The sequence below is a fragment of the Aythya marila genome, assembly GCF_965140915.1.
Source record: "Aythya marila genome assembly, contig: HAP1_HAP1_SCAFFOLD_186, whole genome shotgun sequence".
Classification (NCBI taxonomy): domain Eukaryota; kingdom Metazoa; phylum Chordata; class Aves; order Anseriformes; family Anatidae; genus Aythya; species Aythya marila.
Window position 1 is genome coordinate 151506 of NW_028137527.1, and position 16275 is coordinate 167780.

A 16275-nucleotide genomic window follows, 5' to 3' on the forward strand; every position below is an offset into this window, starting at 1 on the left:
CTTCTCAGACCACTCAGGGTCCCCTTTCACCTGTTCCTGTAGACCAGGACTGACTGCTGCAGAGCCCACAGCACAGCCCCCTGCTTCTTTTGGCACCCTCAGAGCACCAACCATAGAAAAGACAAGGAGCTGCTGAAAGCTCTTCCTGTGAAAGGAATGGGAAAGAATGTGTTGTGTGTGACTGTTCTATGAGACATACAAAGTATTTTGGTCAGAGAAGTCCTTAAATTTTACAATGTCACTTCTTCTTTTGGACAGACTAGCTTGCTCAGGGGCAATAAATGTGTAACAGCAGCTCCATCACCGAGTTCCTCCTGCTGGCATTTGCAGACACGCGCGAGCTGCAGCCTCTGCACTTCGTGCTGTTCCTGGGCATCTACCTGGCTGCCCTCCTGGGCAACGGCCTCATCCTCACCGCCGTAGCCTGCGAGTACCGCCTCCACACCCCCATGTACTTCTTCCTCCTCAATCTCGCCCTCCTCGACCTGGGATCCATCTCCACCACTCTCCCCAAAGCCATGGCCAATGCCCTCTGGGATGCCAGGGTAATTTCCTACACAGGATGTGCTGCACAGCTCTTTTTGCTAGTCTTTTTGATTTCATCAGAATTATCTCTTCTCACCATCATGGCCTATGACCGCTACATTGCCATCTGCAAGCCCCTGCACTACGGGAGCCTCCTGGGCAGCAGAGCCTGTGCCACCATGGCAGCAGCTGCCTGGAGCAGTGGCTTTCTCCAAGCTGTGCTGCACATTGCCAATACATTTTCATTGCCTCTCTGCAAAGGCAATACCCTCAACCAGTTCTTCTGTGAAATCCCCCAGATCCTCAAGCTCTCCTGCTCAGACTCCTACCTAAGGGAAATTCAAGTTCTTGTGCTTACTGCTTTTCTATTTGGGGGTTGTTTTGTTTTCATTGTGGTGTCCTATGTGCAGATCTTCAGAGCTGTGCTGAGGATGCCCCCTGAGCAGAGCCGGCACAAAACCTTTTCCACATGCCTCCCTCACCTGGCTGTGGTCTCCCTCTTTATGAGCACAATAATTTTTGCCCACCTGAAGCCCCCATCAATTTCCTACTCTTCCCTGGATGTTGTTCTGGCATTTCTGTACTTGGTGGTGCCTCCAGTAGAGAACCCCTTCATCTACAGCATGAGGAACAAGGAGATCAAGGTTGCCATGTGGAAAGTGATGACTGAGTGTTTTTCTTCAGCAATATGTTGCCCGCCTTTTTCTGTAAACCACTTGCCAGTGGGTATTATGTTCTTGCATTGTTATTCTTTTGTTTTGTTTTGTTTTCTCAATTTTATTTTATCAAATATTGTCCACAAAGAAATATAATTCTTCATTTTGCTTAAGTATTTAAACCAATTAAAGTGACTTTTTGTCTTATATCCTTCCTCTGAGATGTTTTCTGTGGCTGCAGAGACAGTGCTTGTGTGCAGAGGTGGAGGGGAAAACAGTCGTGGCCCAGCATTCAAACCCGAGAGCACCAGCACTGGGTCCATGCAGAGCTGCTCTCCTGCCACTGCCACCCTCTCCCGCTGAGCCCTGCTGGTGGAGTAAGGCCTGGCTGCTCCTGTAGCTTGGTGCCAGTGCTGCTGTGAGGCTGTGCTGGGACTGCAGGCAGAGACAGGCAGTGGGCACATGAGTGACACAACTGGCTTCCAGAACAGAATTTCCCTCCTAAAAGGGCCATGCCTGAAGGCTCACGTCATCTTTCAGAGTTGCCGTCACATCAGAACATGCTCAACGAGAGTCCTAAAGGCTCCCTGGGATATAGGATGTGCTGGGAGAAGAGCAGGGCCTGTCCAGGTGCAGGACAGACACAGGAACAGAAACCCCTAGCAGCTGCTGCTACCTGCAGGCACATTGTACGCACATGGAGAGAGGAACAAGAGCGAGCACAAAGGTCATCAGCTATCCCTAGGGGTGTCATGAAGTCCAGTGGGGCAGAGTGTCTTCAGGTCCCTTCTTCCTGAGAGTAACAACCATGGGGCATCTGCCTGAATAGCAGAGAACAGTCCAGGGGGAAGGCACCTTCAGAGACCGTCTAGTCCAAAGTGCGAGACCTGAATGCAGCTCTTCAATGTGTTTCTTTAAACCTTCAAGTTCCCTGTGCCCATTCCTCATGTTGTGGGGCATCTCAGAGGAGGACAGAGCAAGGCGATGCACCCAGCACAGGGCTGAGGTGCCTCCCAGTACCTAAAGGGGGCTTTTAGGTAGTGTTTTAAAACTAAACGAGGGTACTTAAAAATTAGGTACAAGGGAGACATTCTTTCCTTTGGGAGTGGTGGTCAATGGAACAGGTTGTCCAGAGAAGTTGTGTCAACCCATCCCTTGTCCCTTCATGGCCAGTAGCCTCCCATGCCAAACCACGATGGAAAACCCCGCCCCCGCCCCCCCACAAGTTGTTGTTTAACCTCATCTTTTCTGCATGGGGCCTCCTCTGCACCACAGAACCCAATCTCAGCTCCCACTTTGCCACAAGCGCTCTGCATGGGCGCTACAGGGCCTAACTCTCCCATGTCCTGCCCTGTCTCTGCCATCCCGCTGGGCAGAGGAGAGGGTGACGACAGCAATGGGATACGTTTGGGTGTGGAACGTGGGGCCTGGCAGAGACAAGGAATCGAGGGAGAGAACAGGGCGAGGCAGCAAAGGCAGCACGAGCAGTGCTGTTGGTTGGGGGCCACATTTGTACGAGGAGCCTGAGTGGGCAGCAGCTGGCAGGAGGTGAGGGTGATACTGTAAAAGCCAGTCAAAGTAACTCTCTAAAACTCAATTTGGAGTTTTAGAAAGCAGGCGTTCTTTTACGGAGGTGCTGGACACACAGGGGATCACTCCAGTGCTTACAGAAGTGTTTGAGCTATAGGGGTTATATACAAGCAAAACATACACGTTAATCAGATTTCCCCAAAACATATTCATATTACTTCCTGTAACTCATTAAAATCAGTAAGTGTCGCTGACACATGCACATTTGTTTTCCCTGTCTCTCAGGGGTCTCTGGTGGTCATCGGTAGTCTTCCTCACTATGTTCGTTAGTTGAATCCAGTTCTTGTCCATGCTCAAGCCATCAAAATCTTTCTTCTCTTATTCTTTCATCTCAGGCATGCATACAAAGCTTAGTTGGTTACACATCCAAGGATATATGCATAACATGAGTTCCTCACCTAATCTTCTGACACATGCTCTAGGTCTGGGTCACCTTGCCCTCATTCTGAGACACAAGTCTGTAGGCTCTTATAGATAAAGCTGACTAATTAGTGACTAAAGTAACATCAGGGGTGAATGTTTCTAAACTTCATTCTCTCTAACAAAACCTAGTAAAGGTTTCACCTATCTGTTAATGAAGCTTTTCAAATTTGATGCCATTGTTCTGTGAAGGAAGAGACCATTTTACCTTTAATCTTGGTATCGAGGGGAGGCCAGGAAGTGCCTGCCAAGGCTGCTCGTGCCAGCAGAGACAAGGATGGGGATGAGGGGAGGATAGGGAAATGGGAGGGTCATGGTGAGGTCCCTGACGCTGTACGGCCTGGTTGCCTCGCAGGAGATGTGCTGGCCAGCAGGCCTTGTGAGGTCACCCAGCACCTCACAGAGCACCCCAAGGCAGCAGGGATGGAACTGGAGAGGCGGGTGGCAGAGCCCAGCCAGGGCCTGGCTGTGGGTCCCCTCTGCTGCAGCTGCCTGATGGAGCGTGGCAGGAGGAGGGAAGGCAGGGCTCGGGGCCACTGAAAACCAGGTGCCAAGGGGGCTAGATAGAGGTCAGCTCTGCCTCAGGATCTCCTGCCCCAGCAGGAGGAATGTGACTGTGGCAGGGACTGTGAGGTCACTTCTGTCCCTGTGGTTCATAGGGCAGCAGAAGGAACGTGTCACAAAAAGGGACTGCGAGTCACTTGTGTCTGTAGGGACTACAGTCACTTGTGTCTGTAGGTGACAGGTCACCCTTGACATAGACCTGGGATCTGGACTTTTGGGCTGACATCTGCCAGTGGCCCTGCTAGGCCAGCAGAAGGCACCTGCAAGGCATGCTGACTGTGGGATTTCCTCTGCCTCCAGACCCAGGAGGACCCCGACAGAAAGAAGGCCCCAGTATGGGTCTTCATGGGCCCACATAAGTACCTCAGCCTCTACCTTATCTCCAGATCAGCACCAGATTTTCCCAACATCTAACAAGAATGATGATTCTCCTTAATCCTCCTTTATTTAAAGTGTTTATATAAACAGTTTTTTATTGTCTTTGACAGTCATAGCCAGGTTTAGCGGCAGCTGGGCTTTGGTCCTTCTAATTTTGAGCTGCACAACCCCAGAACATTCAGGACACTGCTCCAGACAAACTGACAGCATGCATGAAGAGGAAGCAGGGAAGCGGTGTAACCTGGCAGCCTTCCATCCCCTACCCTTCTGTGACTCTGTGCAGCAATTCCATTCATCTGGTTACTCCTGTGTTATCCAAAATTTCCCGCAACTCCTGATGCTGCTGTCTTGTAAGAGATAGCACAATCACACGAAAGTTGAACCATCTGCCTGCAGCCATGACCAGCTGACAGAATGGAGCATCAGTGTGGTAGGATCTTGAGAAACTGCAGGATTTTGCCAACAGAAACCTCTTGACATTTACAATGAGAAGAGCTTCGTCCTACACCAGAGGAAGAGGAACCCCACACATTAGGGCAGACTGGGACCCTGCTGAGTGAGTTGTGCCCAAGAGGAGGAGGGTCTGGGCACCACGAGGGATCTCGTATGAGCTACTCAGCTAAGACCTGATGTGACACCACACAAATAAAGGTCTACAGGCAACAGGGAAAGAGGTGCAGGTCTGGAAGATGCTAAGATACTCTGGTCATCAGAGGAGCAAGGACATAGGCAAGGTTGAAAGTCCAAAAAACTGAGATTTTTGTGTCCATGCCTGCAGTTGTTGTCTCTGTCACTGAGGCCTATGAGGAGACAGCTCATTGCTAAAGTACCAGGGCCTCTTCACCCCCCCCGATGAACCAGGCAGGGGTCGTACCATTCTCCTGCACATCCCCATCTCCTACTGCCCCAGGAAGAGCCCTGAGCAAGGTGTGAAGGGAAAGGATCTCCATTCCCAGGGGCTGGAGGTCAAGGCCTGGCCCTCGTGCTTGGTGACACGCATCCAGTTTGTCCACACATCAGTGTCACCTTCACACTGTCTTTGTCTACTTGTCTTCAATGCCTCTAGTGTTATGCTCTAAGGAGCTCCAAGGGAGGCTGTGTCAGATCTGGCCCTCCGGGGCACACTGCAGGAAACTTGCATCTGACTTGGACTTCTGGAGAGATGTCTTCAATTGTCTCTGAGTGCCTGAGGTTTGTGGGCTCATCAGGAAAGCCCCCAGAGGGGTGATTGCAATGCCTTGGGCTGGGCCTGTTCTGCTGAGTTGGGCCGGGCTCCTGGGCCCAAGGAGATTTCGTGGCAAGAGGGCCCTGGTGCAGAGAGACAGCTCTGCCCAGGAGCAGCTCCCCTGCAAAGCACAGCAGGGCTGAGGGCTTTGACTGCAGCTGGCAAAGGGAGAGGAGAGGAGGAGAAAGGGCTTGGAGGCAGTTGGGAGTGGGAGGATGCTGAGAGCTGCCTGCGGGAGAAATCTGCACAGCCCTTGACAAGGTAAGTGTCTGGCTGCAGGGCCATGCAGCTGCAGGTCCTGGAAGGGTCTCCTCCTGGGTCTTGTTTCTGGGAGGGCAGTGAGCAATGCAGTAGGCTTTGAGAGTCTTTCTGGGTTGCAGTGTGAGGTGAGGAAGTGTGGCAGAAGCCCCTTGGAGTGCCCTAAGCCAGCTGCCCATGGACAGCCATGAGCAGAGTGGCCAAGCCTCCTCCAGGCACTGCAGGGGTGCAGCTGGGATGCTGGGACACCCCAGTTTGTGGAAATCCAGCTCTCTTCATGGGGCATCCTCCTGGTCTTCAGGCTGCTCCAGCAGGATGCAGCTGTCTCTCGGCATCCTTGTGTTATCCAGGTGCCCCAAGAACAAGACACCTATGTGCTAAGGCCCTGTCCATGCTGCTGGATGGCTGTGTGTGGGCAGCATAGTGTGAAGCAAAGCAGGAAGCGCTGAGGTCCTGCTTAGTCTCCCAGAAATAATCTGAGTTTTCTATCCACTTGGACTTGGGATTCTGTGCCCTCAGCTTTCTTCAGTTTCTTCTCAGGGAAAGACCTGAGTGAGAAGGCCCTGCTGCTCAAAGATGGGAGATACAGGGCAGCTTAGAATAAGACTATTCAGCAGTGGCATCTGCAGTTCTGCTCTGCATTTATATGAGTTGTTTGCAACAGCACTGCAAATCACATTGACATGGGAAGTGGACTGAACTGGAGTTTCCCCCAAGTTCCTGCTTCCCTCCTGCTGCACAGCAGGAAGGACTCATCTGCAGCCCACAGCAGCCCCTGCTCCCAGTGTCATCCAGCACCAGCCAGAGCCCAAGCGAGAGAGCTGCAGAGACGTTCTCCTGCAAAGAGAGAGGCACAGGTGGACTGGTGCTTTAAGGCTTAGAGTAGGTTTTCCTCAGAGAAGTTTGTTGTAAATTTGTTCTGTCTTCTCCTCTTCAGCAGACAACTGTGTCCAGAACCAGCAAATGCCCAACAGCAACTCTGTGAGGACTTCAGAGAAGTCCTTAAATTTTACAATGTCACTTCTTCTTTTGGACAGACTAGCTTGCTCAGGGGCAATAAATGTGTAACAGCAGCTCCATCACCGAGTTCCTCCTGCTGGCATTCTCAGACACGTGCGAGCTGCAGCTCCTGCACTTCGCGCTCTTCCTGGACATCTACCTGGCTGCTCTCCTGGGCAACGGCCTCATCCTCACCGCTGTAGCCTGCGACCACCGCCTCCACACTCCCATGTACCTCTTCCTCCTCAACCTCGCCCTCCTCGACCTGGGATCCATCTCCATCACTCTGCCCAAAGCCATGGCCAATTCCCTCTTGGACACCAGGGCCATCTCCTATCAAGGCTGTGTTGCACAGGTCTTCTTTTTATTCTTCTTGGTTGGAGCAGAGTATTCCCTTCTCACCGTCATGGCCTACAACTGCTATGTTGCCATCTGCAAGCCCCTGCACTACGGGAGCCTCCTGGGCAACAGAGCTTGTGCCACCATGGCAGCTGCTGTCTGGGGCAGTGGCTTTCTCAATGCCGTCCTGCACACGGCCAACACATTTTCCCTGCCCCTCTGCCAAGGCAATGCTGTGGACCAATTCTTCTGTGAAATCCCCCAGATCCTCAAGCTTTCCTGACCAGATGCGTACCTCAGGGAAGTTGGGGCACTCGTGTTTAGTTTTTCTTTGGGCTTTGGTTGTTTTGTTTTCATTGCTCTGTCCTATGTGCAGGTCTTCAGGGCTGTGCTGAGGATGCCCTCTGAGCAGGGCTGGCACAAAGCCTTTTCCATGTGCCTCCCTCATCTGGCTGTGGTCTCCCTGTTTGTCAGCACTGCTGTGTTTGCCTACCTGAAGCCCAACTCAATCTCTTCCCCATCCGTAGACATGGTGGTGTCATTTCTGTACTCGGTGGTGCCTCCAGCAGTGAACCCCCTCATCTACAGCATGAGGAACCAGGAGCTCAAGGAAGCCTTGAGGGAACCCTGGATATAGGCCTCTTTACCATTTAGAATGGGACCACAATCCTAACAAGAGTCTTTAAAAAATAAATAAAACTGTTAAGATAATCTAGATAATCTTTTGTATTATTTTCCCTTTATAGTGTCTTCTGAAGTTATATCTGAATATTCTGAATATTCTTAGTTTTCTAGCCCCTAATTATTATACTTATATGCATATATTTAACCAAAAATCTTATTACTCGCAATAAAGACTTGAGCAGGTATTCACTGGTCTCAGCAGCCCCAGCACACAGGAGAGGCTCAGGACCAAGAGCCCAGCTGCCATATGGAGGAGCAGCCCCGGTGGCCCTCAGGGCTGCCCCTCACTTCCCGCTGGGTTCTGCCTCTCTGCTGCCTTTGGGTCGGGGCTGCTGCTTCCCTGGAGCCATGGTCATAGCCAGCAGCAAGACGTGGCCTTTTCACTGTTGCTCTCTTTTGCTTCCACATTGTTCTCTTGTGCTCTTGTATGTGGGTTAGCCACGAGATCTCATGCATCTTCGTGACTTTCCTGATGTACTTACAGTGGCATCTCCGCCACATCTCTGTACGCCTCTTCTAAAGCTGGTGTCAGAAATACACCCAAGGAGGTTCGCCCTTGACAGCCCTCTTGTTTTTCTGGGCTTCAGGATGGATCAGAGTCCCATAGTGATCACTGAAGGACAAACGGCTGGACTGGGATCTGACTTCTCAGTAGCACATGGCCCAGCAAACAATAATAACTGGGTTTACTGGCCTGGGCATTTCGTGCAGATGCTGGGTCTGATGGCAAATGACATCGTGGAGAGGACTCTGGAGCTGCTCTGTGGCTGGGCCAGGCCTCTTGTGCTGGCCTGGGGAGCGGGACTGGCCCTGCGGGGCACAGGCACTGTGTGCTGGGGATCTCCCAGGCAAGACACCAGGGCTCCTGCAGCTTCACGGACCTCCATCTCCTGAGCTGGGGATGGTCCCAGCCTGGGGTCTGCTGGAGAGGGCCAGAGCCGCCTTTGTCCCAGCAACTGTGGTGCCTTGTGAGGGGCTGGGGCTGTGGTGGCCGTGTCCAGAGCCCTGCAGCAGCCTGCGGTGCGCACTGCCCTGGGGCCAGCCCAGCCTGGGCTGCTGGGCTGGGCTGGGCTGGGCAGTGCCCGGCAGAGGGCAACAGCAGTGTCAGGGAGTGGTGGGAGCATGCAGGGGAGGGCTCCCAGCAGGGCTTGGTGCTGCAGAGGCAGGGCTGCGTGAAGGGAGCCCAGAGCTGCAGGGGCAGGGGACAGGAGGCCGCTCTGGGCCCTTGCTGGCCTGGGCAGAGCAGGAAGAGGGCCCAGGGCATTCGTCCCCTCCACGCAGCTTGCCAGAACCTGCAAGGAACATCAGGAAGAGCCCAGGGACAGGCTATGCCCCATGGCCACGAGCCCTGCCTGCCCTCCTCCTGCTACGCTGTGTGAGCTGGCTGCAGCAGAGGGGACCCCCAGCCAGACCCTGCATGGGGCTCGGCTCTGCAACCTGCCTTGCCCCGGCCCTCTCCAGCGCCCTCCTTGCTGCTCTCTGATGCACACCAGCACCTCCAAGCACATCTGCTGAGGGCCAGTGCGGTTGCTGCAGGGGCAGGGACCTCTGCATGGCCCTTGCAGCCCCCTGCCCTGGGCATGCCTCTCCCATGGGCCTCAGCCCCGCCTTGGCTCTGCTGGCAGGAGTGCTCTTGGCATGCGCTTCCTGGCTTCCCCTCACCTGCGCACTGCTGCTGCCCACTCATGCTGCTGGCACAAACATGTCCTTACCAGCAGCACCACCCCTTGGGATGCTTCTCCTGCTGTTTCTGAACACTCAAATTTACTGGACTGTGTATGTTTAATGGCCTGGCACATCACACCCACAAATGTGTCAGGCTCTACTGGATACCAGTGTACACTGTACCCTAACGCCATCAAGATTTGAAGAGGTAGAACCCACCTGTATTTCTGGAGTGACAGGAGGATCCCAGCAGTTAACTGTCTGGAGGCTGAAGGGAGTCTAACTGGGAAGGAATGGCAAAAGCACCCCACTGGGACTAACCCGGAGGCTATGTGCATCGTCAGCATAGACTGTTTCAGGAGAGGGTACTTCAAAGCTCCAAGAAGGCACTACTGGTGGGGCTTTGGCATAGGTGCCTTTGAGATGGAGCATAGTAAACAGTTGTCTGCCTTAAATGGTCTTCCACAGAATCCTTCTGTTGTGGGTTTGCTGAGGGTTGAAGAACAGCAGGTGCCAATGGCTACCATGGTGGCGCACCTGAAGCAGCATCGCACTAACCGAGACTCCCTGATTGCCATCCATGAGCTGGTTCATTGACTGGAGAGCCAAGGTGTAGCTGTAGAACTTGGTAGCATGGTTTAGTGATGGACTTGTCAGTACTAAGTTAAAGATGCATGACTTGGGTGACACGTCCTTGAGCAGTGTAATGCACAATGCAATTCTTTTTGCCTTCTGCATCTAGAGCACAGGAAGCATGACTTTGCCCCCCTACTCTATTGACTGATCAGGTCTTTTCACATTACTCAATTTAGGTTTCTGTGGCTAGAAGGGGACGATTTCCCCAAAGATTCTAAGCTCATGGGTACAGCTACGGCCACTTGAAGATATATTTTCTTTACTCTTCTTCCTGAGTTTTCCACAGAAGACTCATAAGAGACCATGGATGTCAAGGTATCTACTAAGATTTAAGCTGAATTTCTCAGATTCCAACAGTTATTTCAATTATATTATTTTAAATTTTATTTTATTTTATTTTATTTTATTTTATTTTATTTTATTTTATTTTATTTTATTTTATTTTATTTTATTTTATTATTTATTTTTTTCCCAAAGAACACCTGACTTCTATTATAAAGGGTTTCATGTGCTGGGCTGGGCTGCAGTTACGGGGACAAAGACCACTGCTGGCAGTGGAGCTGTCAGACCTCCAGACTCTGCTTTTCCTCCTGATGGAGGTCTCCAAAGAAGTCACTCTGGATGAACAGCAATAGGAGAATGATGCTCAAAACTGAACTGCAGCAAAATTCAGACTTTGAAACAAGAAGGTTTTGATTAGGTGCTTTTTGAAATCTTCTTCCTAAACTACATTATGCAAGCTCTGCAATTAGCTGAACAAGTCTTGAAGTCTTTAAGAAAACTGTGGTAGAGATGTTAGGAGTTTCTTCATTTTAATGAGGTCCATGATGTATTTTGGTGCTGAGTCTATGAAGCTCAGGTACTGAGAGGAGAGTGATGTAACCGCTTGAGCAAGTCAAGTCAGGAGGCTCAAAAGTTGAAGTGACTTGGAGTATTAATGGGCCCCACTGAGGGCTGTTACTAACAAAGCCTCCCCAGGGCCTTGCTAGGACAGATAATTGTAGGCCATGATTACAGACAGGCAAAGCGCTATGCTGAGAAAAGTCTTCGTTTCTTTTAGTGAAGCAGAAGATTCAAGGCCTGCCACCAGCTACTGGAGGGGAGATCTTGTACCCCATGTCTGGCTCAGGGCTCTTCCTGGCGATCTGTGGGATGTTCTGGGCAGTGTGATGCCATGAGAAGAACACTAGAAAGACACCTCCCAGTCTCTGCAAGGGTTGCAAGGAAGGAAGGAGGCCCCACTGCAATGACTACATCTCATCACCTCATAAGCTCTAGACAAGGGGAGAAAAACTTCAGGGCTGTTGGGGCTTTCCATTCTCACCAGAACCCTCTGCCTTCTCCTGTGCAAGCTTTCCTATGCTGTCCCACACTTTGCCCTATTTTCTTGAAGTCTGCAGAAACCCATGTCTGTTCACCACCTTGCTCTCATCCCAGCATTTCTTCGTCATCGAGGCCAACCTTCCACATTGCATTTTGTGGCAGCTTATTCTCTCCTCTTCTTTGCTAATATCAAAGGAAGCTCCATCAGGGTGGAAACCACTCCTGAAGTAGGCATCCCAACCCATCAGGCTCCTTGCGGCATGGCACCCAACCAGACACAAGTCACCTCAGCAGCATCTCCCAAGCCATGGGCCTGCTGCTGGCCTTGCAGCTTCTTGGCTGCACACAGCCAAGCCTTGTGCCTCCTGCTGTGCAGTCGTGGACTCAAGCAGAAGGGACATGACAACCCATATGGGGGCCTTCTTTCTGTCTGGGTCCTCCTGGGTCTGGAGGCAGACGGGATCCCACAGTCAGCATGCCAAGCAGGTGCCTTCTGCTGGCCTTTCAGGGCCACTGGCAGATGTCAGCCCAAAAGTCCAGATCCCAGGGAGAACTCAAGGGTGACCTGACAGCTACAGACACAAGTGACCTCGCAGTCCCTTTCCGTGACACGTTCCTGCTGCTGCCCTATCCACTGCGGAGACAGAGGTGACCTCACAGTCCCTGCCACAGTCACATTCCTCCTGCTGGGGCAGGAGATCCTGAGGTAGAGCTGACCTCCCTCTACTCTCCTAGGGACTAGATTTGACCTTTCTGGGTTAGAGATTAAGCAAAATTTTAGATGGAGCATTTGGTGTTCTCCTTGTGGTGTCAGGTCTCTGGTTAGGGTATGGGCACACATGATGCTTAAGGGTTTTGTTTACATCTGTCAAGAAGTCTAGGATGAAATAGAGCAATTTAATGTTATTGTTAGGGGCAATGATTTGGGTGAGCAAGAGAGTAAATGTAAGGGAAAGGGGCTATGGGCTGAGTTTTTCTTCAGGTGATACTTTGATTTCTGCATTACAATAGTGGAGTCCTGTCAGGGTGTTTGTGTAATGTTTAGGTTGAGGGATTATTGTTACTGTTGAAAATAGTTTATAGGCCCTACAAGACTGTTTGAAGTCAGTGTTACAGCAGCCTCAACATTACATGAACCCTCTTACCTCTGCAAAGGTAAGCTTCTGAGCTCCTCCTCCCTTCTCTTCCCTCCCCCAAATCTCACATCTGTCCTGGCCAGATTACCCCTGACCTCCCCATATCAGTCATCTAACTGGGATCAGCTTTCTGATGGCTTTCATTATATCAAAGTACCTGTCTCACCTCTGCTGGCTACTCTATTCCGTAGTATTAGACTGCTCTATTCTCTACACTCTGTTGGCCATTCTAGTCTGTTACTATGAAAGCCTCGCATGGGAACTGTTACGGCAGATAACGGGAGGCCCTGATTACAGACAGGCAAAGGCACTGTGCTGAGAAAAGTCTCAGGAGATCCTGAGGCAGAGCTGAGCTCATCAGAGCATTCCCTCCCATCTCCTCCTTGTGGCCCACAAGCTTATCAGATCCATGGCCCCTCACATCCATCTTTGAATGACATCTGACTTCAGAGAAGTGTCACAATTTCTTTCTTGCCCCAAGGGGCAAAGCGACCAAAGTTAAGGGTTAGAAGAGGGTCTGAAGGTGAGGAGGTTAATGCAGAGGAACGAGGGCTTTGTCTGGTTGATGTTTACTTTTGGGATTAGGGACTAGGGCTCACCTTTCTGAGTTAGAGTTTAATCAGAGGTTTTGTGGGCAGGTTTGCGGTTCTGCTTGGGTTGTCAGGTCTGTGGTTAGGGGATGGGTAGTTTTTGTGTTTCAGGGTTTTGTTTAGGTCGGCCTAGAAATCTAGGGTTAAATCGAGCAATTACAAGCTAGTGTTAAGGGCAGGGATCAAGGTAAGCAACAGAGTAAAGGTAAGGGCAAGAGGCTATGGGCTGAGGTTTGGCTTCAGTGCATACTTTGAAGTCAGGCCTAAGAGTAGTAGATTCCTGTCAGGGTGTGGGGTAGCATTTATATTTATGAATTACGGTGACTGTTTGAAAGTGGGGAAGGGCCTAATTTGACTCTTTTAAGTCAGTATTACAGCAGCATCAGCATAAACTGAACCCTCTTACCTCTACAAAATCCCAAATTTCTGCTGGTCAAGCCCCTATTCTCTCCCCCAGATCTCACATCTCTCCTGTCCATGCTTCTCCTGACCTCCTCATATCAGTCATCTCACTGGGATCAGCTTTCTGATGGCTTTCATGATCTCAGAGTTAAGGTTTAGGTGAGGGTTTAACACGAGGAGGTTAATGCACAAGAACAGGGGCTTTGGGTTAAAGATTAAACAAATGCTTCATGGAAGGGTTTGGTGTTCTGCTTGGGGTGTCAGGTCTGTGGTTAGGCTATGGGCAAACTTTGCACTTTAGGGTTTTCTTTATACTGTTAAGAAGTTATCTAGGATTAAATAGAACATTTTAATGCTATTGTAAAGGGAAGGGATCAGGTTGAGCAAGACAGCAAGTGTAAAGGTAAGGGGCTCAGTTTTGACTTCAAGGGATTCTCTGACGTCAGGCATTAGAGTAGTGAATTCCGGTTAGGGTGTGGAGTAGCATTTAGGCTTGGGGATTAAGGTTACTAGTTAAAATAGGGGAAGAGCTTTACATGACTGTTTAAGGCAGTGTTACAGCAGAATGAACATTACGTGAACCCTCTTACCTCTTCAAAATTGTTAATTTCTTCTTGTAAAGCCCTTGATCCCTCCCCAAATCTCACATCCCACATCCTGACCAGGCTTCTCATGAACTGCCCATATCAGTTGTCTTCTAAGGAGCAGCTATCTGATGATTCATGATCTCACAGTTCATGATCTCTGTCTCAGCTCTGTTGGCTCCTCCATTCCTGAGACAGAAGTGGTGTTGTAGTCATGAGGGCAAAGGGCACAAAGGTCCGTAGGAGCACCCTGCGCAACGTGCCCAGCAGCTCTTCACCACCACAAAAGTGAGCTTCCTGCTTACATGTATTGGTTCTGGAATGGCTTCTGCAGATCCAGGGTAATGTTTCTCAAGCCTCAGGTGCCCCCCCAGACATCTTGGAGGCAGGGGCCACCTGCCACCACCATGTAGAAAACTGAAATCTGCCCTGAAGGATGACTTCAGGCAAAAGTTGAAATCTCTGACAGGACAACCAGAGGAGCTCCTCTGCAGAGCTAGGGGTTGGTGGTGCCCAGGGCTGTGCTGGGCAGGCCAGGAAGCAAACCCACCTCATGGTGTTTTGCAATATGGTTTTGTGTGTGACATGATTAGAAGGACAGTCATTGGATGGGATGAACTTGGAGGTCTTTTTCTATGATTCTGTCAAGGCAGCAGATAGGTCAGAGCCCAGCGGGCAGTGAAAGGCAGCCCTGAGGGCCACCAGGGCTGCTCCTCTCAGTGGCAGCAGGGTTCTTGGCCCTGAGCTGGGACTGCTCTCCCGGCTCCAGAGGTGATGGGAAGAAAGGAAAGTTGAGATCAGTAAAGTTTTCATGGCTTCTTTATTCCCTATTTGTACACTGGAAGCCTAGTTCTATAAGTAGTTTAGATGATACTGTCAAAGTAAGTAAACTAATTAACAGGAAGAAGGCCAAGAATAATATTAAATCAGAATCAAAGATATTGAAGACATTCTTGATACCTAAGAGGCACGTAGAAAAAGAGTTTCCTCACTGCACCCTTGAGCTCCTTGTTTCTCATGCTGTAAATGAGAGGTTTCAGTGCTAGAGGCACCACTGAGTACAGAAATGACACCACCAGGTCTAGGGATGGGGAAGAGATGGACGGGGGCTTTGGGTAGGCAACTGTTGCAGTGATGACTATCAGGGACACCACGGCCAAGTGAGGAAGGCACGTGGAAAAGGCTTTGTGCTGTCCCTGCTCAGAGGGCATCCTCAGCACCACTCTAAAGATCAGCACATAGGAGACCACTATGTAAACAAAACAGAAATACTAAAGAAATACTACTACCCTGAAGACCTGCACGTAGGACACCACAATGTAAATAAAACAACCAAAGCCCAAAGAAACACTAAACACAAGTGCCCCAGCTTCCCTGAGGTAGGCATCTGAGCAGGAGAGCTTGAGGATGTGGGGGATCTCACAGAAGAACTGGTCCACTGCATTGACATGGCAGAGGGGCAGGGAAAATGTGTTGGCTGTGTGCAGGAAACCATTGAGAAAGCCACTGCCCCAGGCAGCTGCTGCCATCTGGGCACAAGCTCTGCTGTCCAGGAGGTTCCCATAGTGCAGGGGCTTGCAGATGGCAACATAGCGGTCATAGGCCATGACAGTGAGGATAGAAAACTCCACACGTGCCAGGAAGGCAAAGAGAAAGAACTGTGCAACACATCCTTGATAGGAGATGACCCCATTGTCCCAGAGGGAATTGGCCATGGCTTTGGGCAGAGTGGTGGAGATGCATCCCAGGTCGAGGAGGGCGAGGTTGAGGAGGAAGAAGTACATGGGGGTGTGCAGGCGGTGGTTGCAGGCTACAGAGGTGAGGATGAGGCCGTTGCCCAGGAGGGCAGCCAGGTAGATGCCCAGGAAGAGCGCAAAGTGCAGGAGCTGCAGCTCCCGCTTGTCTGCGAATGGCAGCAGGAGGAACTCACTCACAGAGCTGCTGTTCAGCATTTTCTGACATTGAACACAGTTGTCTGTTGAAGAGTAGAATGCAGAGCAAAGAGAACGGACTTCAATAAGGAAAACCTATTCCATGTCTTAGAACATCCCCCAGACGATCGTCTCTCATTGCAGGAGAACCTGTATGAATCTCATTGCTTCCATTCTGAGCTCTCTGTGCAATGCTCTGGGATTCTCAGTCTCCTGTACAATCCTGACAACACATTACCATCAAACTTGCATCCTCTGCAATGCAGGAATGGGAAAACACACAACCAAAAAAAGTCTTCTCCTTCAGAAAAACCAAGCCTCAATCTTCTTCTGGAAATGACACCTTATAAATGCCATTCCCTACAACATA

At 50.7% G+C, this 16275-nt stretch overlaps 1 protein-coding gene across 1 annotated transcript; it reads left to right on the forward strand.

The window, feature by feature from the left end:
• Positions 1–281: 281 nt before the first annotated feature.
• LOC309890751 (olfactory receptor 14C36-like) lies at positions 282–7591 on the forward strand (the record flags this gene model as incomplete). The annotated part of the gene is made up of 2 exons (XM_082785156.1): positions 282–935; positions 7331–7591. The coding sequence occupies 2 exons, from the start codon at positions 282–284 to the stop codon at positions 7589–7591; spliced, it is 915 nt and encodes a 304-aa protein (XP_082641282.1).
• Positions 7592–16275: the final 8684 nt, after the last annotated feature.